Source organism: Ciconia boyciana, chromosome 3 (assembly GCF_034638445.1).
Source record: "Ciconia boyciana chromosome 3, ASM3463844v1, whole genome shotgun sequence".
Lineage (NCBI taxonomy): Eukaryota > Metazoa > Chordata > Aves > Ciconiiformes > Ciconiidae > Ciconia > Ciconia boyciana.
The window spans coordinates 110,658,885-110,685,683 of NC_132936.1; the positions used below are offsets into that span (position 1 = coordinate 110,658,885).

At 39.9% G+C, this 26,799-nt stretch overlaps 1 protein-coding gene across 1 annotated transcript in view; it reads left to right on the top strand.

Moving 5' to 3' along the window:
* ALK (ALK receptor tyrosine kinase) overlaps positions 1 to 26,799 on the top strand; it is a 323,117-nt gene that overhangs the window by 196,817 nt on the left and 99,501 nt on the right. Inside the window, exon 5 of the mRNA XM_072857093.1 lies at positions 18,195 to 18,322. Within this exon, the coding sequence (XP_072713194.1) occupies positions 18,195 to 18,322 (128 nt within the window). The remainder of the gene's footprint in view (positions 1 to 18,194; positions 18,323 to 26,799) is intronic.

Below are 26,799 nucleotides of genomic sequence, written 5' to 3' on the forward strand. Positions count from 1 at the left end.
AAATGCATGTTAAGTTCGGCTGCTGGCAGTTTTTGCTGAATGTTTCAAGTTGTAGTGTCTAGCACAGGCTGGACACAGCTGCTGTGCATTGTCAGCTTGCATGCACTTTCTTAGCAGGCTTAGCTGAAGGAATATCTAAAAGTGCTGTTCTGGCCACCTGTTGCTTTCATACATTATTCCCACAGAAACCCACCTCTGCGGAATATAAATGATTCAGCTCTAGTTCTCTGCTCTATGCAAGTGAAGAGAGATGAAGAAAATATGCATAAGAAAAACAGCTTAGGAGAAAACTCTGTTACAGCACTCCAAAGGATCCATCGAGAAACTTTCTTTGGATCAGGGCTAAGGGTAGGTAAATCTAGTCAGATAAGAAAGAAGAATTTAGAAAGGAATCTGAACCTTTATGGGAAACTTGTACAAATACTTGCCAAGTTTGTCATTACCCCACTTGTGGTGGTTGGTGCAATAGAGCATAGCTGTTGGTAATCCTAGATCTGGTCAGAAGCAGAATCATGCCCATTTTCATTATTCTTCAGTCATGACTCTAAAGGCTGCAGCCATGTAGTACGCTTCTGGCATTTTTTAGCTGGTTTTAATACATTAAGTAGAACTAGCTTCTTTGGAGACTAAGTGTTCCATTTATTCAGAGATGTCTTCCTGCAGTGCCAGTGTGTTTCAACCGTAAACTACATGAATAATTTTTAGCTGCAAGAAAAGGATTTCGTTTTCACAGTCTGCACAGACTCCCAGTATGACTTTCAAGAGAACCTTGCCCTGAAATAGGGAAGGAATAGCTACGGTGTGAATATGAATCTTCATCTTTTGTACTTCATCAGGCATCACATAAATATGGACACAGCATCCTTGTCTATTGCGGTTAGGTCTGTGTGTGTCACTTGTTCCTATCTCTAAGTTTTCCTTCTCTGTGTGCCTCATCTGACTTCTTTTGACTGTTACCTCAGCTGCCCTGGCTCTGTACATACCTTTCTGTTGACACCTTGACTTTGTTGCTGATGCATAATCCACATACTGTCATTACCTTTTCTGCAGGATAAGTTTAGGAATGAGGGATTATTGAACTCAAGTGAATTTTTAGTTCTTTTGCATAAAAATAGGGGGTTTTTTCCTATTTAGCAAGTGTTTTTCAGCAGAATTTCGAGACACAGCTGAAATGGTAGTCCAACATCCAAGTCCAGTTTGTCCTCAGAGGGTGAAAACCTATATCAGGGTTGGTAATCTAGAGACTTGACAGTTTAAAAAAAAAAGAAAAGAAGAAAAAGAAATAAAAAAGGAGGGGGGAGAAGGCTTTGACCCTGCTGAACTCTTTGAATCTAAAAAGCTGTTAGAAGCAAACAGCTTTTGATCACCATCAGCTTTTGGCTGAGTTAAAACACATGACTTAAAGTTAGGAACATAAGACTGGGAACAATCACTAGGATTGCAAGAGCTGGGGCATTAGTTAGTCTCTGCCTTTCTGGTCTCTCCACTGTAATGGAAATTTTTTTTTTTCCTGTCTTTAAATGAACAGAAGTTCACTAGTCTCACCCATTTCTACACAGATTGCTTATTTCAGGAAGCTATGTCCTGTCTTTAATCTGCTGTCTTTGCCTTGTCCCCATTCTTTTTTCTTTTCCTTTCTCATGGGTCCCCATCTCCGTCTCCCCATTTCCCAGAAAATGATGGTGTTGAAATTCACTCTTAAAACTCCTTTTGGTTAGTATTTTTTTCCTCAGGCATTTTTAGATAGGATTTCTGATTCATGCCTTTAAGTTTCAGTTATATGCTCTTTCTGATATTAACAGGTATTTCTATGGAGGTTGTAAGTACAGGATTATTCATAAAGATTATTTCAGGAAAAGAACAACTGAGGTCTCCTTTGGACTGTAATTTGTGCAGTTCAGTTTTCTACCCTGGAAAGATCACTCTACTTTTCAGTGTCTTTCTTCCTGAAATGTTTCATGGATTGCCTAGTGCCCTTCAGAGAATGCTAAATAGCACGCAGAGCGTTTCTTTGCTCTTGACTCACGGCTGTACCCTGACAACCCAAGGGCTGAAGGAAAGGGAGAATAATAGAAGGCTGAGGCAGAAGTTTACAGAGAGAAAGAGTCAGTCCATGCTGGCCTTCAAGTATGTAAATACACTGTTTTGTTTGTCTTGCGCTAGACTGTTGGTTTAATCCAGAAGTGTTCAGAGAGCACCTGTTTTCCCAGCTCGTGTGAACCACAAACTACAACCACAGTGAGAATGTGGTCACAGTCTTGGCTGCCTCTGGGGCATCGTGTCTGAGGCAGCTAGTGCTCTTGCATGTATTTTGGCCATCTTGGTTGTATCCACTTGCTTGTCTGTACTCTGCCTGATTCATTGCTTGCCAGTGCTATGGTTCTCCAACATTCCCTCTGTCCTTCCCACTGGCTCCTGCTCTTTGACTCACTTGCCAACAGATGAACCTTCTGGCCTGGATATGATCTGCCCATGTTCTCCAGTGCCCTGTTTACAAAGACCTGTATACATGTCAGAGGTCTGAATGTTGCCCTTTGCTAACACAAAGTAACAAGAAGAAATAACCTTTTCTCCTTTCTTCCTTCCCCCTCTGTTCATAGAGAATAGTGACCAGAAAAACAAAGTACAAGGTAAACCAAGCACAGAGCAGAATGTCTAATAGGGTCTGAAGGGCTTCCTTCCAGGGAAAGGCTGCTTGAGACTTACTAACTTTTGCACATTTGACAGTAAAATGTTTCTTTCACTCTGAAATGAATTTCAGATGGGAGCGAGATTTAAAACATTTGACAGAAGCTTCATTAATAGCTCTTGATGCTCTTCTAGCTCTTCGCATTTTCAAGGCCTACGTCAACGGGAGCAAAGTACAAATTACTTCAATAAGCTGATAATAATATGTATTTTCTTATTCATGTATCCTGTTTCAGTGCAAGTTAGATTCATTCAACTGAAGCTCTAAGTATATAGCTGAAAAAGAACAATTGAAGATGTTACTGTTAAGCCTCCAGTACCATTGGTCTGGGAGCACCAGTAATTCAGCATGCTTTGTTAAAGAAAACAGCAGTGAAGATGGAGATCTTTAGTCAGTGGAGCATCTTCTAGGAATAGTTGAGGTTGAAGGGCACCTCTGGAAATCTAGTCCAGCCCCCCTGCTCAAAGCAGAGCCAAAGCAGGGTATTTGTACATATTGATAAGATGCTACCTGAGCCTTCTCTTCTCCAGGCTAAAGAATCCTAACTCTCTCAGCCTCTCCTTGTATGTCAGATGCTCCAGTCCATATTGTCTTTATCTAAGCTATTCATGTAACATCTACTTATCAAAAATATCTAGAAGCTATTCCTCCTTGTGTGACCGTAGGGTTGAGAAATCTTTCTTCTACTGGCAGAATTCATGTCTGAGTTAACTGAAGTGGGTTGTTTATGGAGAACTGAGTTCAGGGCTTCTAGCAGAAGAGAGCCTGCCCCATCCATCCATCCTAGAAAGAGTGTTGCTGCTCAGACAGGTTGCCGCATCCACTGCTTTGACCCTAGGCTGCAATTTCTGTGAGCCTTTAGCAGAGTCTTGTGGTGGATTCCTGTGTGTTGCATCTCTGCTTCCCCACTTTCATAACAAGTGGACATCATGAAGCTTTATTTAGTGGTGTGTTGAGGACTTCAGAGTGCCCTTCCCTGCACCTCATGTTCAGGCTCAGGGGATTACATTATGCTGTAGTGGTCTGTTAAACCACTGACAGGTCTCGTTCCAGAAGTAGCTACGTTATGCTGGTGTATCAATATGGTCAGAGGAATAAAACTGATTTTTTGTTCAGTCGGAGTTTAGTAAGATTGAATTTGGTTTGTTTGTCCACTCGATTGTGTGTGATTGAACAGAAGTTCCCTCAAGGGAGGAATCTCTGTGTGTGTGTTTGAGCCAACTCCATTATTTTCTGTATAATCATTGCTGTCTGAGAACTTAGATGTCTGACTAACAAAAGTTATAAGGCAAGTTCTTGAATTTACATGGTTTGCATCAGCAGGCATGAAATGTAATACATAGATTCACCATTTCTCTTGCTGCAATGGAGCGATGATTTACATGGGACATTACCTGCTTGGAAATGAACATTTTGCATCCACTAAGTGCCTCAGGATACAAACTTGTCCCTGTGAAAGTGGAGGGGAGAGGAGAAGGTGCCTAAATCTTTTTTTTTTCATGAAGTAGAAATTGCAAACCATATAAACAGCAGGATAGAAATGCTGGAGTTGCTTGTGCTTGGCATACTCTGAAAGGGGTTTGTTCACATTTGCAAAGGAAAAACAAAAATCTGGAAGGCTGAAACAGAAAATGACCAACTGCAACCAAAGCATTTGCTGCCTGTTTGCTCTGAATGTGCAATTGGCCTTGGTCTTTTAATTATAATCCATAAAGATGGCTCTGTTCCCTACATGCCCTTGGGCTTCCAGGAGCACTGAGTGCTTAGGGCTTGGGCCGCTAATGCTATAATTGAAACAGCTGCTCTGCTCTCTAAGTACTTTATTCATTCACCTTCGAAAATGTTGATGGATCTGTGGCGTGTTCTGGGCCTTTTCTGTAGATGTGAATCTCAAACACAGCCACTTGCTAGACAGAACTAATGAAGAGAATTTGCTACAGCTTTTAGTGTGTTGTTGTAATCTCAGTTTTTAACAGGAGAAGAGAAAGGGACGGGGTGCGGGGAAGGCTGCTCTTCGGCCATAAAGCTCCTTGGACTAAATTCACTTTACCTACAAGACCAGACATCCCAATTCTCTGTTATTCTCAATGACTTAAACTACAAGTGAATGTAAAATATTACTAGGCCAAAAGGTCATTATTTTCACATTCTTCACTGATTTTTAAATTAGCGCATACAGGGAAGAGCCTATGGGAATTGTGCTGTAAACGAGCACAGCACTGGGAGGAGTCCATGTTAATTCATGAAGGCCTCAGGCCAGTGGTTGCCCTGCAGCCCCTCATTTCTCTCTTGCCTTGGGACTGCAGAGAAAGGGCTAAAATGCTGTTGCAGTCGTAAAAGCCTGAAAACTTCAGGCAGCCAAGAGAAGCTCAAGTATACCCATAGCCTTTCTCAATATACCTTCCTTTGCCCATTGTTTTTCCTTATCCTTGTATTCAGCCCATTTCTGAATTACTGCCCAGAAAAGAGTTTGTCGTTGCGCCAGATGAATGCATTTAATCAGCGGAAAGTCATCCTAGTGTGGGCTAATGGCAAAGCTGGGATGCGGCTGGCAGTGGCTGAGGTGGATGTATTCGGTAGGGCTGTGGCAGAGATGGAGTTACTGACTAAAACACAATCACTTGACTGCTCTGACAGAGTTTTAGCCTAATGGTGTCTTCCTTCCGGCCCATTGCTCAGCTCAGCATATCCTACAGACTCAGGCAGCTTTAACCTCCTTGTGACTAGAGTTCAGTATATCCTGAGGCAGTTTACCCATGCAAAAAGAGTTGCGCAGGAGCAGCTGAACTCTTAATTACCCAGGAGCTGGTTCACCCAAGAACAAGCTGAAACTGCATAAAACTGTTGAGGCTAGGCAGAGGCAAGGGCCGCTGTGGTCCATAGGCTAGTTTTTATTCAACAGTATTGATTGTTCTTGGCAGATACGGAGCCTGAGAGCTTTGTGGTTATGTTTGTTAGGGAAAATCAGAGGTCATTGTGAGACTTTTAGAGTCAATAAATCTAAATTTTGATGAAAAAGGCAAAATCCTACTCAGGCAGCCCATGTGGGAAAGCAGTGAGGGAGGAAAGAAAGGGCTGGAAATGTTACTGTGTCTTCCCTGTCAGCCTGCAGCACTCAGATTGTGGTTGTATTCTGTTCAGGGGAGGAGGAACAGCAAGGAAATGGTCTTAGAATATAGTACATTGAAAAATCCTCTTGATGTGACATGAAACAGATGATTAATGTCAGGAAATGCAGTCTTGGTGTTGCTACCCAGTTTATGTTGCCTGAAGGTGAGCTGACAATATGTACCCCTGCACAGATACTTTGCATACCTGCAGCCTTTGCTGTCTGAAGTGGTCAAAGGTTGTTGCAGGTTCATATGGCAAAGCTCATCCTTGTTCAGAGTTTGATTTATATATTCAAAATGGGGTTTAAGTCAGACCCTAGGAATGGTGCCTGGATTGATTTGGCCTTTTTCACTGAGCCTGGGTATTGTTAACTTAATCGAGCTTTACAATATCCTCAGGCGCCACGTATACCTTTTTATACCTAAGTTCACAGAAATGTCACAATGTTTCTAAAGTCACACTGGAATATCATAGTAGGGACCTCTCGCCCCATTTCTGCCTTGTGAGGGAATTGTGGAATAGTTTCCTTTCCAGTCTTTGCCTAATACGAGTGAGCTTGCAAGTGAGGCTTGCTCTTTGAGGCTGAGGTCATGTTTCTGAGCTTTCCAGGATGCTGCAGTGCATGGTCTCCTTCCCAGAATGGTGTCTGAAGGCAAGAGCTATCCCAGCAAATGTTATTGAATTGCATTTACTGATGTTGTTTAAAAAAAAAAAAGACTATTTGAATTTCTAAAACAATTTAATGGGATACTGAGACGAACAGCATTGGCAGGACTGCTGTGTTTTGGGAATGCATGAAGAGGCCTAGGTATTTTCTTTATCAGTAAACACTAAAGACAGTCATCATGTTTTCATGCTGTTTTAAAATCACTGTTCAAAAACACCTTCAATTTCATTGGCAATATTAACTCAAGGAAATGAGCTTCTTGGTTTAGGTACGTTTTTATTTGACTGTGAGGAGCCAGTAAATTATACTAGAACATCTTGTGGAGTCTGTTTTCTATGCATGTTCCTTGTCAAGGCTTTTCTTATTTATGCTCAAAGGAAGTGTGTATGCCAAATGTTGAGACTAACAGACAAATGTATGCCGAGCTCAATAAAACATCCCTGTGCTCCAAGTTCTGGGGAGTTGAGATGCCAGACAGTGGGAAACTTGTATTCCCAGGCAGTGGCAGATGTGGTCGGCTACTCTTGGCTTCCCTTCTGGATGTTCAGCATGGCCTGTTACCATTCTCTTTCTCAGAAATATCCAATACTAAATGAGGGAGATTAGATCAGTGAGACAGAAACAGGCTGAACATGTCTGGCAAATTTAGTCTTGACTGTAGGCAGCATTTCTTCTATTTGGACCTACACAGCAGATGTTATTCTCATATATATTCCAAATGTGGTAAGATAGTGAGGACATTGTTATCAACTATGATAGCATTGCTGTGACTGCTGCTATGTTGAAAGCTGTGCAAACCTTGCTTTCATTGCGTTTCTTTAAAGTTGACATTTCAGTTGTAAGTAGTATGGTCTGTCTGACTTCTGATGTGCCATTTGCTCTGACAAGTAGATGCTGGCCTCCCAAGTTCCATTTCTTTGAGTACAGTGACCAGGTGATTGTTTTAGTCACTCTTTTTTTTTTTTTTTTTTTTAACCATCTTTCTCCATTCAAAGTTGAGTCGTACAATTCAAAGGCCCCCTTCCCCAACAGGGTAACTCTTATAATACCTGCTACATAAGCAATAATGGACACAAACTTTCTGCATTCCAAGCCTCATCTTTCCCCATTCAGATCCTTCCTAATGAGTTGTTTCTTTGAAAAGTCTGTTTGAAGGAAGCAAATTAAATTGGAAAAGGAAGTTGTTCATCAGGAAATACATCTTTCGTCTTCACCCCTACAATTTTATTTCATGCTACCCCTCACGTTGCTTATGTATAGACATCTTCTGTATTGTACAGTTCTGTGGGAGACATTTCACTTCTATTTATTTTGCACCATGGTTTTTTTTATTTATTTACTTACCTATTTTGCACTGCATATGGCACACCTTATGCCCAATGCAATCATATGCCCGCCTCTGTGTTGCAGCCAAGCACTGTGAATAGCTGAAGTTATGGGAAAGGTAGCATTTGCTCAGGATCATCTGCCAACCTTTGTGGTTTCTATGAATCTCTGAAATCCAGTCAGGCTATTTTTTTCTAACCAGACAGCTTTTTATGGGGTTTGACCTGATGAATGGGTTTTAGGAGCCTCTTACAGGAGGTTGGGGACTGTCTTGTAGTGGGCGGGAATGCCTGGAATAGATGTTCTGTAAATCCTTCTGAACCTTATGATCCAAACAGTCCTTCATCTAGCTCTTAATTTTTCTTTGGATACATTGATACCTTATTTTGAAGTCTAGGTTATTAAAGCTGCTAGATAACTGCAACATATCCCTAAAGGATACAGAGTTAAGCATGGCTGTTCTCTTAAGTAAAACCTTCCCTCTCATCCCTCTTTCAGCCTTTGAACCTAAAATCTTTCATGGTTTATATTCCACCATATAGATGGTGAGCAGACACAATATTCATACTTCCCTTTAGCTGTGTCATGAAAAGCCATTGCTGAGTGCCGAGGTAAAAATCCCAGTTTAATTGGTCTCCCAGACACGGCTATTGAGAACTCAGTTATTTCACAATATGTTGCCACTACTCCTCTCTTTGAAGAGACATCCTGTCTTTCTGAAGCCTTGACTGTACTTCACTGTAATTAAGATTAGATTATTTTTTACTTTCAATATTTAAATAAAAAATGAAAACTACTCTGGCACACCTAAGCAGTGCTGTACATTGGGTTGAAAGGATGGCATTTCCTTCTGATCCTCAAAGACAATTAAGTTACTCCCTGAAGCATGAAATTTAATTACCCTCATCAGAAGCAGCATGATGCAGTGGATTAGGACATAGGAATAAGAATCAGAAATTTTTATCTCTTATCCTAGTTCTGCTATCTAGTTATTGACTAAATGAGTCATATAACCTTCCTGTGCCTCCTTTTCACCCACCTGAAAAATGAGGTGTTTGATTTCTTTGCTAAGGGGCTGTGAGGTCTGTATAAGCGTCTAAAGATGTAATGGTTTGTATGAATGCTAAGTGTTGCTGGGATTGCCTTGGCTTACATGCTGCCAGCAGTTATTGCAATTTGGTTTCATACAGTGAAATCTCATTTTTTGGCAGTGTTAGTTTCATTAAAGGAAGTGTAATCAAGCTCATACGCAAATAGGGAGAGGACTACAAGAGGAGGTGACACTAAAGAGCCATTGTGCATCAGAAAAATATGCTGAGCACTTGTTCTTTTCACATCAGTTTTGATCCTACATCTCAGATACGATTACTAATTGTAGCATCCCAGGAGTGCCTCCAACCATGTATTTTGCAAGAGGTGTTCCACCTCTTCCTTGGTGTTCCTCTTCCTTGGTGTTCCACCAAGGAAGTTCCACCTTGCATGGTTTAACTGGGGAATAGAAAGGAAATTTCAGTGCCAGATGAACATATTCCTCTGGGCAAGCTGTTTAGCTCTGCTGTATTTGCAATTGCAGTAGTGTCTTACTGGAATGATTAGTCATGTCATGTCAGTGGGGAGCTCCCACGAAAAACTCAGAAGTGTTTATTGGATGTGATGAAGTGGTTAATTAAAATAACTTGTTCTGTCATTTAAAAAAGCAAAAATGCTTTCTCATGTCTCAGCCCCACTTGGCCAACAGAGCTTTTGAGTAGATGAGTTTCTTAGCATGCCTGTAGCATTAAGTTTACATTTCAGAATGGTCAGTAACCAAAATCGTCCTATAAGTATCTGGGTTACTCTTTCCACAGACATTTTAGAAAGCAAAACTGAACTAATAACAACCCTGCCATTTAGTGGGTTACGTTCCAGTGCAAAGGTGCCAGATTGGAAAGACGTTTCCCCTCCACCACACAGCATAATTTCATTGTCTGTCTTTGAATCCCTCTGCAGTTCCTGTGCTCTTACTTCCAGGGCCTCTGTCTGTATTAAATTCCATTAAAAGATTCTCATTTGTAATCACAAGAATAAGATTTCACTATGAGGCTGCAGTTCTTCAGTTACTTACCTGATTCAATTCTTTACAGCAGTCAGATGTAAGTCTTCAAATTTTCAGGGCAGGGAATTTACTTAAACCAGGTTAGTAAAGCAAAATCTTTGTAACAATGATTTTTCTAATAGACACTCAGGAAAGAGATACAAAAAAATTTAATATTTTTAACTCTATGGAAGTTAACAGGAAAATATATTTTTCTGTAGGTTTTATCTTCTGCCATCTTAATAAATTTCCCTGTGTAGAGTAGTTGTGGTCTTGTAGCATGCTCTAAATATAAGAGGAGATCCTATGACCAATGAAACTCTAGTGGCTTAATTGCAAACCTTCATAGTTATCAAAAAATAAGTATAACATAAAAATACTCTTTTTGGGCTATTTGTGTCTCACTGAAACCTAAAGCAATTTCTGCCATATTGCGATATCTCCCCAGCTGTACAATTCTCAGTAGAACAGCTCTACAAAAGAGCCCAGCATTGCAATCCTAAAAGGAAGGTAGAGTTAGCTTCCTTCTCAGCACACCTGAGGCAATATCATTGCAGTCTGGAGCCAAAATCTTGTTGGTCTCCTGATCTAGGCAAGGTACACACTGTGTCTGACTCATCGGTCAAACCTAGCAGAATTACAGAGCATTTTCTTGGGGTGGGGGTGGTATTAGTTTTATGTTAAAAGCATTAAAAGAGTAAAAGGAAAGAAAATAATTACCATTTTTAAATCTTTTTTATGGCAAAACTTTTGTGAAGCTATCTTCTAAAGGCATCTTGAGGGAAGGGCGAGGAAGCATTCTTGGAACCAGTCACAGGGATGTTAAAGGTCTGATCCAATGACACTAATAAAGGTCTTAGCTGTATTTAACCTATCACCAACAGTTACATCTTGCTTATGCAAAAGGCCATAGAAAAGGGTAGAAAGACAACTGGCATTAAATCAATAGAGGAAAATGTATACCATTTTTCTCTCTTATTAAGTAGAATGATCAGTGAGCGGAAGAGTTTGTGTTGCAAACTTTCTGCATTGCACATCAAGAATTATCTCCTTTAATGCTAAATAATCTCTTGCATTAATATACATTGTTGCCATTTTAGAAAGTAGATCCTTTTCAAGACTATATCATCATGCATCAAATTCAGGCCCTGATGTCTTTTAAGTAATTTTAACATCAGTAAACTGAAATTAATTTAAAGTTGATAATAAAAAATAATTATAAGACAGTGTATTGTATTGTTTGAACTAGTGAGAAAAGAGTTTACAAAGCCTCCTATGGGTCATTTTATTTTTTTTCTCCTTCTGTCTCTTAGAACTGTATTGGCATCTTCTTGAAAACATTTTTTAATTTTCTGTTTGCTGCAGCCAGAAAAGGTCTAGTCTGATTCTTCCTTTGTGCAGTGTCCATTAATTGCTGAAGCAAAAGAAAGTCTGGAGCAGTATGGAGGCAAGATTAAAACCTGTTATAAACTCCTGTATAATTATACAATGGCATGCAGGATGGAGAAAGTTATGTTCTTTCACCAATTCATCTAGTAAAGGGGAAAAATTCTGTTTTGGACTCCTGATAATTTTTAATTCTGCCCTTAACAAGGTTTTATTCTGAAAAATCAGCTTCTAATTTTTTCACTGCCATTACCGTGCCGCAGATGGATTTTGATGTGAAATACTCTGATGCGGCTGCTATTATTACTATTTAATTTCATAATTCCCAAAAGTTCGCTGAACCTTTTATCAAAGAGATAAAACTAAGTCCTTGCCGAGATACATTGCATTTTCCTCCCAGGCATACCATGATAAGTGTTGGTAACAATAGGAGTATTTTCGATGAGAGAGAGCCTGGACCTGGAGAAATAAAATCACACTGTAACTCAACCTAGATAGGAGGAGTCTGTTAAATTCCACAATTTCTTTCTGTGGCGGGTGGAGATGAGAGAGCAAAACACAGCTTGAATTTAGAGACCTTTTTTCTTAAAGAGAGGGGATAGTTCGAAGTTCTTGTCTTCCCTCAACCTCCTATTAATAGCTGCTGGGAGCTCACAAGCTGAATTGTCACCCAGGAGGGGCCATGCAGCTCGTCATTTCCCACAGCACAGTTCAAGTGCATTTAGCCCTCCTTTCCTAAATATAAGGCAATAGGATTTAAGGGTTGGTTCTTTGTTTTTTGCTAATTGTTGCCATATTCTTCTCATATGTTGAAGGCTGTTGCTTTCAGATTGGCCTCTGAATGTGATAAAGCAGTGGCTTTGTCAGAGCCAGGCTGGGATAATGTTCTGAGTGAAACTTAACTTACACCTGGGGGCTGGTGCAAACTGACAGTGCACTGTACTGAAGACATAGGTGGCAACACAGGTGTCAGGCTGGCTGACAGCATGGAAATGAATTCTACCTTCCAGATGTAGATGGATGTCTGGAGAATGGTCACAAAGATGGTTGCTGTACAGGGGATGTCAAGACTGAAGTCCCAAAGCTTGCTGGAATCAAGCATTTTGAAACCCCTCTTTAGCAGGATGAAAGAGCACCCAATGAGTATGTGTGTGTTATATGGATTCAAAATCATTTATCCATGAAGACAGACAAGTGCAGGATGCAAGTGTTCTGGCTTGAGATTTTACTTGAGAGTTCTAGCACTTTTTTTTTTTTTAATTCACTGCCTCTAAGAGAGCATCCTGACTTGTACTTGCAATTAATCAGTGCTGGCATTACCCAGAGGAGCATGCAAAATGGCATCTAAAGCATTAGTGTATTGATTAGAATTAATCAGGAATGTGTTCCTCCCGAAGCTACATGCTGCATGAACAACCGAAGAATGTCTAAACTATAAATATCTCTCAGAAATTAAGTTTCCATGAAAACTGGATTACGGCTTCTGAAACTGGGTAATTACATGTGAAATAAAAGCAGGGGAGCAAACCTGGTACCTGGCAAACTGAGTCATGGATGGGAGGTTTAAGAAAGGTTAGGTTACAGAGAAGTACTTTGGCTTGTTCAGGATCTAACACCTAACCCTTGCAGGGCTGCGCGAGGCCCAAGGTGGTTTCTAGCATACCTTCACATTAAGGAGCATGAATGAGTGATACAGAAGGTCATTTGAAAATGCAGCCCTTGTTCAGGTTGTTCAGCCCTTGTTCAGCCTTGTTCAGCCCTTGTTCAGCCCGTGTTCAGGTTCTGTCACCAGCATTTTCTGTTTTGGAGAAGAGCGATACAGCCTCATAAGAGAAACTCTGGGTGTTGCCCAGGCTTTCTTTAAGCAACAAATTCTCTCTAGATAATATATCCAGGTCTGAACTTGTCTAAAGTCTGAAAATATTTGGACCTAGGATTTTGAGCTGCTCTGTCATTGAAGACCATGGTGTTATTAGTTTCTGTCTAAATCTATGTATATTGCAGATTCTAGGTAACTGAGCCAACTTCTTTCTTACTCTGCCTTCAGTGAAGGCCCTGTTGGGTGGATCTGGCCTGCTGTATCAAGACACTGAGCTGTCCCTAAACAATACAGTATAGTGTGTTGCTTTACAGCATAAAGGATTAAATTAAGATGTTGAACTGTGGTCTTTTTTTATTGCTCGAGGCAGTATCTAGAGAGATCATCATGGTTATTATGGCCAATGTTGTGGTAAAAATAGGTTTTGATGTTGAAGGCTGTGTGGAGACGATAGCTATGTGCACAGTAACTGATGCCTTTGTCCTTGCAGTTGTCAGCTTACCGGTCTGATTCATCAGTCTGTAGAGTGTTTGGAGGTTATGCAAAGGATAACAGGAGCAATCTGTTATCTGCTGTAATTTGCTTTTGGGGCCTAAGTTTCACAGAATTGCAGAATGGTTGAGGTTGGAAGGAACCTCTGAGATTGACTAGTCCAACTTCCCTGCTTGATACAGGGTGAGCAAGAGCAGGTTACCCAGAGACATATCCAGTCAGGTTTTGAATATCTCCAAGGGTGGAGACTCCGTAAGATTTCTGGGCAACTTGTTCCAATGTTCAATAACCCTTAGAGTAAGCAAGTTTTCTCTTGGGATTAAATGGAATTTCTTGTCTTTCAGTCCAAGCAAATGTGACTTGTGCTTGCCTGTTGTCCTTTCATTGGATACCACTTTCTGATTCTGTCTTCTTTCCACCCTCCCATAACATATAAACATTGATAACATCCTTCCTTAGCCTTTTCTTCTCCAGGCTAAACAATCCCAGTTTTCTCAGCCTCTTCTTTTATGTTGGATGCTCTAGTCCCTTAATCATCTCTGTGGCTGTTTGCTGGACTCAATTCAGTAAGTCCATGTCTTTCTTGTGCTGGGAAGTCCAGCACTCGACCCAGTGCTCCAGATGTGTCTCCCCAGTGCTGAATAGAGGGGAAGAATCACCCCTTCGATCTGCTGTTCCCAGTGCAGCCCAGGAAGCTATTGGCCTTCCTTATAATTGAGGACACATTGCTAGCTTATGTTCAACATTTTGTCCACCAGGACCTGCAAGTCTTCTTGTGCAAAGCCGCTTTCTGGCCTGTGCTGGTGTATGGGCTTGTTCCTCCCCAGGGACAGCACTTTGCATTTCCCTTTGTTGAACTTCATGAGGTTCCTGTTGGCCCAAATTTCCAGCCTGTAGAGGCCCCTCTCAGTGGCAGCCCAACCATCCTGTGTATCAACCACTCCTCCCAGTTTGGCTGGAAGCTTGCTGATGGTGTGGCCTGTCCCATTATCCAGGTCATTAATGAAGATAGGAAACATTATTGGCCCCACTATTGTCCCAGAGGTATACCACTAGGGACTGGCCTCCGGCTGGACTTTGTACCACCGATGATAACCCTCTAAGCCTGGCAGTTCAGCCAGTTTTCAGTCCACCTCACTGTCCAGAATGGCATGGGAGACAGCATTGAAAACCTTACTAAAGTCAAGATAAGCAACATCCACTGCTTCCCTCATCCACAAACCAATCATCTCAGCGTAGAAAGCTATCAGGTTGTTTAAGCATTATTTTGGTATGAAGAGGTTCCACATGTGGTATTTCCCCATCTATCTCAAAAGATGACTGAAGTAGCTTTTCTGTTACCTTGCTAAAATGCTTTCTAAAATTAGATTCGTAACATATAGGCCACTAATAGAAATTTAATAAAGCTACTACTAATTAACATCTAATGCATATCAGTTATGCTGAAGTAGATCTTGCTGCTGCCAGGCAGCAGCAAGGACAGACAGGATCTGCAAATGAGTATGGGTCTGTTAAATACAGGGTGTTGTATAGAAAGGTCTGGAGATCAGAGTCCCTATTTTGCCATGGAACGACTGCAGAATTGACTCCCGTCTGAATTTGCCTGCGGGTCTCTCTACTGACCCAGTAGCTATTTTTAGTGTCCCTGATAAATCCACCAGTTAGTGTCATCTTTAGCTCATTTATTTTCGTGTCTCTGAAGAAAGAGGCTGATACTTGGGATTTCTTTTCACATGAATCTTTGAATCTCAGACAATCTATTGTAGGAATTTGTACCACAAAATATGAATATATTTTGTAATGAATCTGGGCTTGAGTGAGTCTGCCTTTTCCAGTCTTGGATTGCAGAGATATAAAATACCTGCTTGGCAACAGCTCTGGGAGTTAATAAAGTTTCTGTGGTAAACTATGAGAGGCCTGAGAATTTCAAACTAAAGTTATTGCACTAGTAACTCAGAAAAGCAATTCCTAAAACTCCTGGCACATTTATCCAGAGGGTTAGCAGTAGCACAGAAATGGAAATCATTGTTGAGAGCCACTGCGTACTTGGAATTAAAATCCATCAGTCTTCTGAAGCTGAGGAGAACGATTTTCATGACGTACAGATGCTTCTGTATTTCATAACCAAAATTAAATCTTGGGTGGTTTTTTACTCTGTTTGTAGGGAAGTTCGTATCCTCTAATCCCTATAATATACCTAACTTGAGATGACATCAAAAGAAATAATGCACACAGAAGCCAGGCATTTAAAATACTCTCAGTACTTTATTTTATTTAATTTCAGTAAAAGTAGATTTATCTGTTTAGGGGAGGGGGACGGAAAAGGAGCAAGGATGCCAACGTCCCCTTCTCAAGCGGGAACCTCGAGCACAGAAGTTGGAAGATAAGATGTGGAGATTAAAATAACTGTAAACAAAAAGTGAAACTTAGCAGTCTAATTTCACTCTTCTTGCTGGAAAAGAAGGGAGGAAGAAACCTAGTAAATCATTAAAAAGCAGTGTTTTCTTTTCTGAGTTGCAAGTTGAACTGTTAGCTGTCAGCAGGGTCTTTATGCAGCCCTTGCTTAGGACTTTTCTTTAGGTCCTTAACATACCTACCTGTTGGCAGCTTCCTTGCCTGCTGGAAGTTCAGTTTTGTCCAGTTCAGTAGAGCGTGATGACACTGTTGTGTCTCTGATGAGAAAAACAGTGTGTCTGCCTCTGGAGCAAAAAATGTCTCCTAGTTGGTAGCTGTATAGGGTCTGCAATTTGGGATTGATCCGTGCTTGTAGCAGGCACAAGTGATGGTTGGCTGGTGCAAATATCATACACATACGTTGTTGTATTTTCTTTCAGAAGTGTGCCTTAACTTGATAACATCTGAATTTTGGCATACTTCTGGAGAAGGAGGTTCTTGTTATGGATGCCAGATAAACAGTGTAGTTTCTTTTGTTCAGAACATATGTTCCAGTGGGTTCCCTCCCTCAAGAAAAATGTGGTCTTGTGTACAGCCCACATACAAGCACAAACCCGTACAACCAGGGGGTGATGGGGGTACTTGATAAGGAAACGTTTGTGTAAGAGCAATGAAAAATGTGTTCCCCTGACCCATTATATCAACTAGAAATAGTACAGTCTTCCTCAAAAATGCTTAATATTGGTGTTTGAAAGCAACTTAAGGAAACACAATAGGTTTTTGTTCTCATCTTTTAAAAATTGCAGCTGGAGCTGTAAAGAGCATTTCCTAATAGGTTTTATTAGACCCCTGTTGTCTTGTTTGGCTCCAGCTGACTGGTTACAGTAAACTAAAAAGAAATGTTTTTTCCTTGGTGCTGCATTTTTTTCCTGTAACAGAAGAGAAATGTGAAAAAGTGGATTTGTAGTGACTGAGTGGCTTTACAGAATCTCTCATCCCTGATCATGTTTATGGTTAGCGAGCAGGCACTGAATAAATTGGGGTGAAATGGGTGATGGGCTCTGTATTGCTGCCGAAGTAATACACGCCTCTTGGGAAGCAGCCCTTCACAAATGGTGTCAACAAGTGGTTTTACTGGCAGCCTGTGCCCAAGGATGAAAGGTGAAATGGGCTGGAGCATGTTATACAAGTATTTTATTCCTTAAAGTTGTCCTTGCAGATCAGAATTCCAGTATATTGGGGAAAAGACAGATACTTATATTTTTACTGTCTACCTTTAGACATGTCTTGCTGGACACAGAACATTTGAAAGTTAAATCAGAGGTGACGTGTAAGAGCTGAGGGTCTAGGAGTAGTTCTTGTGCTGGCTGGCAAGGTGTTTCAGGCAGAGCAGCAGACTCAGCCGATCAGAGGGGGGAAGGTGGACGTTAAAGACAGCCAGGCCTTGATGTCTTCTAGTATCTCAGAGAGTAAATTCAGCTCATACAGACTTTTTGTTCTTATTTACTCTTGGCAACAAGCAGACTAAGTTGAAACACTCTTGGAGTGTGGATGTTAGTCTCCAGGGTTCCTAATCCAGTTCCTTAGTTCCTTGATTTACTTGGTGGGACTGTTTGTTTGTTTGGGAGGCAGGGGGGAGGAAGTGCGAGGAGGAGAAATGGCATGTTTTAGTTGTAGTGCTTCATGCACCTGTGGGTGTTCCAAGCCAGCCACATTAGAAGCAAAGCGTGTTACCTCAACTAGAGACGCAGTGCTGGGAGTTATAGCTATTGTGCAAGCAAGCCCTGGAGGCTGGCTTATTGCCTGAGTGACTAAGAGACTTTGCCGGTGAGAAGCAGGAGGAGTGATATTTAGAGAGGGTGTGCATGTGTGCTACAGATTTCACAGCTTGCTTTGCAAAGAAAGTTAGGCTTCTTTTAAACAGCAGGCAGACATCTGTGAGAAATCCGGGAGCACAGAAGTGTGACAGAAGAGAGCAATAAGCTACTATTTAGCTGGGTTTCCCACATCTTAGCTGGGTGGAAATCTTGGTGCATAGAAGCTTGCTTTTGCAAAATCCATGGGAGGGAAAGGCCCTGACCATGGGGCACCGTGAGGGGAGTAAGGGCTGGGGTAGGATGCACAGTATGACTAGACACATGTGGAGCTGCTGCTTTGGGGGATTTGGTCTCTGTAAAGTAGCCTTTCTTACCGCTCTTCTCCTTTGTTCTTTCCTCTTGCTGTATGATGAGACCAGATGGGTGTTGCTTCAAAGGAGAGTTGGACATCTAGATAAACCGTTTCGGATCTCACTGGAGCATGTTGCTAATGGGAACAAGAGCATAGCAGCTGTGGATTCCTTTGCGATGAAGAACTGCAGTACAGGTAACGTAGAGTGTTACTGCTTCTAGCTCATAGTCTTTTGATGCCTTTTTGGAGAGGAGCATGATTTCTGGCTGTTACAGAATCTTCGCGGAATGACAGCTTCTTGTCAAATCAGTTGTTTAAATAAAAAAAATAGGGTCCCTTTCAGGGAAGAATTTTTTTAATGTTGCCTTAGAAGTTTTAACTTCTTGAAGGAAACAAGATTCTGGGCCCCCACCCCCTGAAAGAATTTCTAGGAAAATTTCATTTTGGGAGAACCAAAGCAGTATTCATCCTGGCTTGCCAGATGCCTATCCTGATGAGTTCACTTTCTGCAGCAGAAAGTAGAACAGATGAGTGGTTCCTAGACAGGTAGCTTGCAAGTCATCTTTTTGATGCTCCTGGTAACAAATTTCAGGGTTATTTTTTTAAGGAACTGTGGAAAACTTGACTCTAATAATGCCTTTCTTTGGCAATGTTCCAAAGCAGTTATTGCTGAATAACCCCTCACTAATACCTCAGTGTAGTGTGTGGAATTTTAATAATGGGCAGCCTTAATGGGGGTTACTTTTTTAAATACAAGCTCCGTTATCAATTCAAGTATGTAAATTCAGTGCTTCATGCCAGAAGCAGCTGCATGTTAGTTCTACCAGCTTTATGGAGCTTGTGAATCATACTGAAATCTTTAGGTGGCATGTCAGTGAAGAATATTATTACTTATAGCACTTAACACATTACCTTTTGTCTATTTTATTTATTTGGAGTACTGCTGAGTTGATCTGCATGTCCTTCTTTTCAACCTGTCTGGGACAGGGAAATCTGCTGGAGAATATACATTATTTTGGTTATTTATGTTGCTCTCCACAAAGGCCAGTTGTATTAAGGGGTTTATTGCACTGTCCATATGTAAAGGTGACCTCTAAGCTCCAACAAGGAACAGGCTGATACTGTGCTGAAAGCACAAGGTGTGTTCAGACAGAATACACCTGTTCTGCTGCTGATGTACAGAACACATCTTCATATCTCTCTAAGGCTGAAAAGAAAGTATTGCAACTCCCCGAAACAAGAAGGTGAATGGGACAGAAGTCATTCACATCCACAGTGCTTTGGGAATTCATTGCAACAAATTTTATGACAGACTGCAGGAGATATTCAGCTCCCATGAAGGTACATCGATTCTTCTCTTGGGAGTGCTTGAAGGAGAGCCGTAGGTGAAGGACAGTCAGCTGACTGAAAGGATAATGTTGGCTGAGTGAGCTCCTACCAGTACTGGGCACCATTCTGCAGATGACAGATGTCAGTTGCTGAGGCTATTAAGATACGTTGTGAGCAAAAGAAGGAACAAATCTCCCATTTTGTCTACAGATTTGTAGCAATTGGCTACTCCCCTGCTCTGCTTACAGGACACGGTGTATGAATAATACCAACAAGGAAGAAAACCACTTGTTCTTTTTTCAGTTGGTGGAAACTGCTAAGCCTTTTGCACACAGCTGAAGATATGGTACTGTGTCCTTTTACTAGAAAAGAAGGTGGTGATGAGCAGCTAAGGGTGGCACCTTAGGCTTGGAGAAAATAGGAAAGCAATAAGAAAAGATTAATCTAAATCTAATTTTTCTGCAGCTGTTAGAAGCCTTTGGGCAGCTTAGCTACTTGGATACCTTAATGTGACTGAAGCACCTAAAACATGGGTGAATTTGGGAAAGAAACATCTGAGAAACAGTAACAAGCCTTCAGCCTAATTTTTCTAAGCCTTTTAAAGACCACATACAAAATTTAAAAATAAATAAAGGCACATAGACAATCTTAGGAAATTAGGCTGCCGTTTCCATAGGTGGATACAGGTATGGATCTAAATTAGATGCCAAGAGAGGCTTGAAGAAGGTAGAAGTTTGAGGTTGGGACTTGCTTTTGAGCATTGGGAATTCCATTTTTTGAGTTCTTTAATCATGGAAAAGATGGGATTCTTATCGCATTTGAACTGAAAAAGTAACAGTCTATTTGGGATTGAATAGGAAAGTAAGATAAAAAAATAAATTCAGATGCTGATAAAATTCTGATTTTTTTTTTAATTCTAAATTTTAAAATTCTAGATTCATATCCCATCTAACTAAAAATTGTTGAGTGGAAACATAACTCTGTCATTGCGATGTCTTAATTGTACTCTACATTTCCCTTTCTTCATTCAACAGTGCAGCAGATTAGAAAATCAAAGTGATATGTCACTTGAATATCTTCACATTTCCCAATTCTCATCCTATAATTGGTCTTGATTGGGTTAGCTTGATAGAAAAAAGGAAATCTTGCAGATGGAGGGGGTTCATTTGGTTTTGGTTTTTTGGGGTTTTGTTGTTGTTGTTGTTGTTGTTGTGGGTTTTTTTGTTTTTTTTTTTAATGCTCAGGATTGGCCAAAACTGTATTTAGTGCATCTCATATCATTGCTGTAGTTCATCACCACCATTCTTCTCATGCACTCCATCCTCTGGCTTTAATTCTTTAAGGGCTTTTTAGCACTCGACATGTGCTAACTGTTGGGGTTTTTTTACAGGAAGTTTTCCTGAACCATAGGATTAGATTCTGATCAGAAAGCCCTACAGTCAATAGGTTTTTGGATCAGGACAGTTAACAGGTAGCATTGCCCATCATCCTACAGCCAATTCACTTTCAATTACTCTCTTAAATGTGAAGCAGATTGTGTTTGTCAGTGTGTAAAACCTAAACTATTGATTGTCTAATTTACAACTTACTATTTAAATGAGCAGTATCCAAAGCGAAAAAAAATTACAAATTGCAGAGAAGTAATATATTAATTTAATAATGTCAGTTAAGAATTTGTTCCTTCTACAAGTAAAGTAATTGGTACAGTGGCATTTTATAGTTGATGATAATTTCTAGTAATAAAAATAGAGTTCATTTCTGAAGTAATGTATTGACTTATTAATGATATTTAATGGGTTTCTTACTGATTTTTTTATTGCAGTTGTAAATTAATTAATTTGCTAACTTATTTCCAAAAGTCTTAATTAAAGTACTTAATAGTAAGCACAAGTAAATGACAAGACATTGTTTTACTTAGTAATGTTCGATTTACCAATTCTGAGTAACTTTTTAAGTAAGGGGTGTGGAGATCAAATGCTTCTAAAACGTGTTAAAGGTTTAATGATGCTCGGAGGCTGTTAAAAGCAGTTATTTCAGACACTCAGCCTGTCCAAGAGGAAGCACTTAGCTTTCAAGTTTTCAAGCTCAGTAAGCAACATAAAAAACATATTTATTTTGGAGAGGGGAGAGAATGTGTGTTGTTGATTAAGTTAATACTTCTGTCCACTCAGCAATAGCTTTTTTCACTAGATACTGAAACTACACAGAAATACACTCATTACCTTCAGAGCTGGTAAGTAGTTAGTTCTGTAACGATCTCATGGTTACGGTACATATGCAAATTTCTGGAAGTTGAAGTTAAGGTTGTACTAAAGGCAAAATCCTTGATCCACAGCAGAGGACCTCTCAAGAAAGGAAAAATTTTGAAGACCTAAAGGCGATTTTACTGGAAAAAGAGATAGTGAGGGAAGAGTAAAAATATGGACTTGCAATATGTATGAAGACATATGAGCAACTGCCAGATAGAATTGTTCATGATTCCATTTGATAAGTAGTCTAGCAACAGATTTATGAATCAACTGCAGGAAATCAATAAGGGCTTTCTCCAAACAGGATTACTTATGTATCTGAATCATTACTAAAATGATGTTTTTGTGTATTCAGACAAAACCTGAATATGTATCATTTCAGTTTTCCCACGTATGCACACTTTTTTCAGTTTGTCTTATAAATTAATTTGATGACAGGATGTTGTGTTAACTGAACTTAATGAAATACCAGTGATCCCCTTTTCAAAATGAGTTCTTGGTGCTTTCTGCTGGAAAATTGCCTAGAAAAGTTAACCTCTTCCAAACCGAGAACTGAAATAGTATCAGTGTATCCGATAGAATCATAGAATAACCCAGGCTGGAAGGGACCTCAAAAGATCATGTGGTCCAACCTTTTGTGGGAAAGGGAGCCTAGACGAGATTATCTAGCACCCTGACCTAGCACATCTTGAAAACCTCCAGTGATTGGGACTCCACTATGTCCCTGAGGAGGTTGTTGCAGTGATTGTTCTCACTGTAAAAAATTTAAACACAGGTTTCTAACTGAAGTCCCACATGACACACTTACAGCTAATTTAGATGTTAATAATTAATTCATAAAAAATTGTGTATAACTTCTAAGTAAGTTTTACTTGAGTAAAATTGCAATATATTACAGAAGATTTATGAAGCAACTAACTTAATTGTGTCAATTTTTTTATTAATTATTTGCTTAGTTGTAATTATGGGACAGTGGAAAGAAGACATGTACCTTCAGTGGAACCAGCCATGTCATCTTATATGGTCTGGAGATCCACCACTGCCCAGAAATTCAGGGGAATGGGTGAACAGAACAATGAGCACCATCAGTATAGTGCCATTGTTATAAAACTGAAAAATAGTAATGCTTTTAAAAAAAAAAAAAAAAGAGTCGTCTTAAATTTCAGAAGTAATTGTCTCTATTTGAGGTTTAGGACCAACATTTACCATAATACTTACTTGGCCTATCCAGGTTATTTTTGTGTAAAGGAAGCAGGAGAATTTCCTTTGGCATTAATGCCATGGTTAAGGAGCTTACCAAGAGAGGATAGATCCAGAGTTAATTGAAGTCAGTGCAAATTATTTGGTATGTTTGGATTAAGTTCTGAGTATCCTTCATTTAAAAAAAAAGAAAAAAATTAGGCAGATTGGCTGCATTTTCCTTGGAGTGGCCTATGCTATTTATACAGTTCCACTGAGCTTTTTTTCCTGTGGATGTAATTTCACTAAGTAGGCATTTGGAAAAGCCTTACTATTTTAAGAATATTTGCCTCCGAATGCTTTGGCAACCACCTTCTTCCCTATTCACCTCTGCTCCCCCATGAGGTATGACTGATTATTCTGACTTCAGGTTGTGTGCCAAAAACCATCTCTAACGTGCTAGTGTTTTAATCCTGTAGGGATCTTGTGTTGGAGAAAAATCTGCTTTACAGATGAGTGTGGTGGCTGTAGTGAAGTTAAATCATTTTAAGGTAATTCCAAAGTGAAAATTATTTCACTTGTGGTTTGTGCCCATTTAAGTAACATAAATTTAATGCACTTGTTATGGGTCTTATCTTTGTTTTCATTTTTAATTTTCATCTTTTTAAAATTAAGTTATAGTAACGCTAGGAATAAAAAATTAAGCAAATTTAGTCTTAATATTGCTTCTAGAAAAGGCACAGTAACTCAATTAGTGGTAGAGTAGCTTCTTACAGTAATGAATTAGTGATTATGCATTTCTGTTGCTGACTGTGAACACCTAGTTCTTGTGGAGCGAAATTTAGACAGTGATGGTTATGTTAAATAATTTAATCTATTTAGAACATTAGTGTACTTGCCAAAGGGAAGGGGGAGATGAACCTGAATATCTAGAGCATTTGGTTTTCATAGGTCTGTCATGCCAGTATGTTGGTGAATGGGACCTAGCCTTCTGTTGTTTTGTTTAGTAATCAACTGATGATATATTTGGGTTTTTAAGATATGAGAAGGGAGGTGTAAAGAAATGTTTTAAATGGTGTAATAATGCTCGTAAAACTAGCCTTTAAAATTGATGCATTCATAAAGAAGGTGGAAAGGCTGGAAGCTGCCACAGCAGGACTGAATATGCGTGTTTCTTAGACAAAGTTTCTGTCTTACTAGAGTGGGCAGGTTCATCTACTCTAATTCAAAAAAGGTTAGGTGATTTGGGTTAAGAAACAGAATTGAGAAATCTCAGCCTTTAAAATCCAAAGCTTTAATAATCAAAAGAGAAGGGCGTGCTCATAAGAGGTACTGGAAACTGCTTGAGAGACACTGCAAATCCCTCAGTTCCCCTGCAAATGTTGGCAGTTGTGGGCCTTAAGTACTTTTTAACACCTTGAAGAATTGGCCAATACATTATCTTTTTAGTGCTGTATATGATTTTTATCCTGACCTTCTCCCTTAATTAAGGCTTATTTCAACAAGGGAGCCATTGATTCAGTGAAAGAAAATGAACTCTGTAATCTGCTTTCCCCAAATTGAACTTATTTTTATTACTATTAATTGCTGCCACTTAGTTCTTGTGATGTTTTAACTGCTTGGATTTATTGAAACAATCATAGGATTCACTATTATCACTTGAGAAATGGGGAGGACAATGATGATTTATGGATGACCCAATGATTTTAAATCAGTATTACCCCAGATTCAAAGATTTATGCAAGCTGATTCCATTGTGTAAGTGGGTGACAGTCTCTCTCTCCCCTTCTCTCTCCATAATAATCCCCTACATTTTCAAAATACTGCTAGCCTGTAACAGGGGGCAAGCAGAACCTTGATTTTGCTAAAACAAAGTCAGGGGTAGTTTTGCTCTTGAGTTTTGTTTTATATAGATCCATGAAGTTCCATGTTAGCTGTAGCTAAGTTTTTTGATTTAAACAGAACTGATGTTTGAAGATGTTAAGACCCAGCTATGCAACTTGATTCATGTTTGTGAAGAATTACAGTGGTCTTTGAGAAGAGGTGAGAGACTGCGGGGAAGCTTAGAAAGTCAGAACAGAAGAGGGAGATGGTCAAGCAACAAGGGTAAGAGTCAGACTGCATGAGCAAAAGAATAAATGAGAGAGGGAGAGATGAGGAAAGGAGAGGTGGCGATAAATGGGTAACACTGAAAACAAATGACAGGATATCAGGCAGGAATAATTGTTCTAGATAGTGGAAATGATTAAAGAGTTTGACCAGTTAGAAAGTGATTGGAATAAACATTTACAATCCAATTGATTAACTAGAGCAATCAAACTTAATCAGATAGCCACTCAATCAACCAGACTGAACTAACTAGATGGATAATCTGTTGAACCAGCAAAGGAACCGAGACTGAGGGAAATTCAGTGAATTGTGAAAACTGAATGAAATGCAAAAAGATTAATCATTTAACATTTAAAATTACCAAGTGCAAAGATAAATGTGTGGATGTTCAGGTGGAAGCTAGTTCCATTTTCTGGCATGACTCAAAAGAGCCCGAAGGGCATTGGTGAGCAAAATCATTTTTTGGAAGATGAAGAACAAGAATGAGGAGAAGATGGAACAAGAAGGAAAGAAGATTTTCTGTGTGCACTTCCAGGTTGTAGAAGACAAAATAATGTCAGCAGCAAGAACATTATTTTTTCAAAGGCTTACATAGGTATCATACACACCAATGCTGGATTCTGAGGTAGCACTGCTCTGTAGTGGTGCAAGGCATACAAGATTGAGAAAAGGTATCCTCCTCTTTCTTTACCACAGTGAAGACTTCTTTAGATTTTGGCTCAAGGCAGTTCTATATATCTGGGCTTATCTTCTGAAGTATTCAAGTTCAGCTTGTTTTCTCTATCTGAGAGGTCTCATTGCAAATCTGCCCCAGTCTTGCTATAAGAGCCTGTCCAGCTCTTTCCTTTTCTTGTCCAAAATCTTCCTCTTTCTGCCTCAGGGAGCCCTGCTTGCTTTGTCCTGCTGTTCTGTTTCTGCATGATCTGCTGCAGCCAGTTTTCTTAGCAAACCAACTGCTGCACCAAACCAGAGACATTGTTTAATAATTCTGCACTGTATCTAGTGTGGGAGAGGTGTGGCACATTGGTACCAGCATTGATGGAGACATTGAAATAGACACTCTGCAACGGAACAACTAAAACCAAAAAGCCCTGACCTTGTAATTCCAAATCAAATCCATAATACATAAGTAGAAATGCCACCTGACTAAGCCTGATGCATCGATTTTTCACTGAAAAAATTAAGAATCTGTAACAGGGGACTGAAATTTTCTGAAAAGGAGAGCATGCCCTTTCAACAAATGAGATTCCTTTATGCTGTATTTGGAAACTCACAACCTGTAGCTGCATATCAGACTCTCGGTCAGGATCATTAAACCTGTATGTTGTGATTCTTTTGCTTTGAAGTCATGAAAAACGTGGGGAAAGAGAGGAACTTTAAAAAGCTACCAAGTGACTTAGAAGCACAAATTAATGGGAACTGTGCTCCTTAGTCCCCCAGGAGTTTTCAAAAATCCCATCATTACTGAATTGCACTGAGGCATGCCTTCCACCTGTGAGGATGAGAAAGGACAGACTGTGCACTGTGCTTCCATGGAGGCAGTTTTACGGAGTACCTCCATAAATGAGGCATACGGGGCTTTTATGAATTGAGCCTTTGAAAGCCCTGATAGTAAGGCATATTGATCCAGAAGTCACACACGGATGGCAAGATCTTAAATTACCAGTCAGGTTTTATTACATGAAAGAAATTTTAAGAATACTTTTTTCCCCCCTTCTTTAAATGATTGCCAGCTGTAGTGCTGAAGTTTTGTACAGCTGAGAGGTTGCAAGCACTTAAATGAGTCAGCTGGATTCTGGGTCCAGT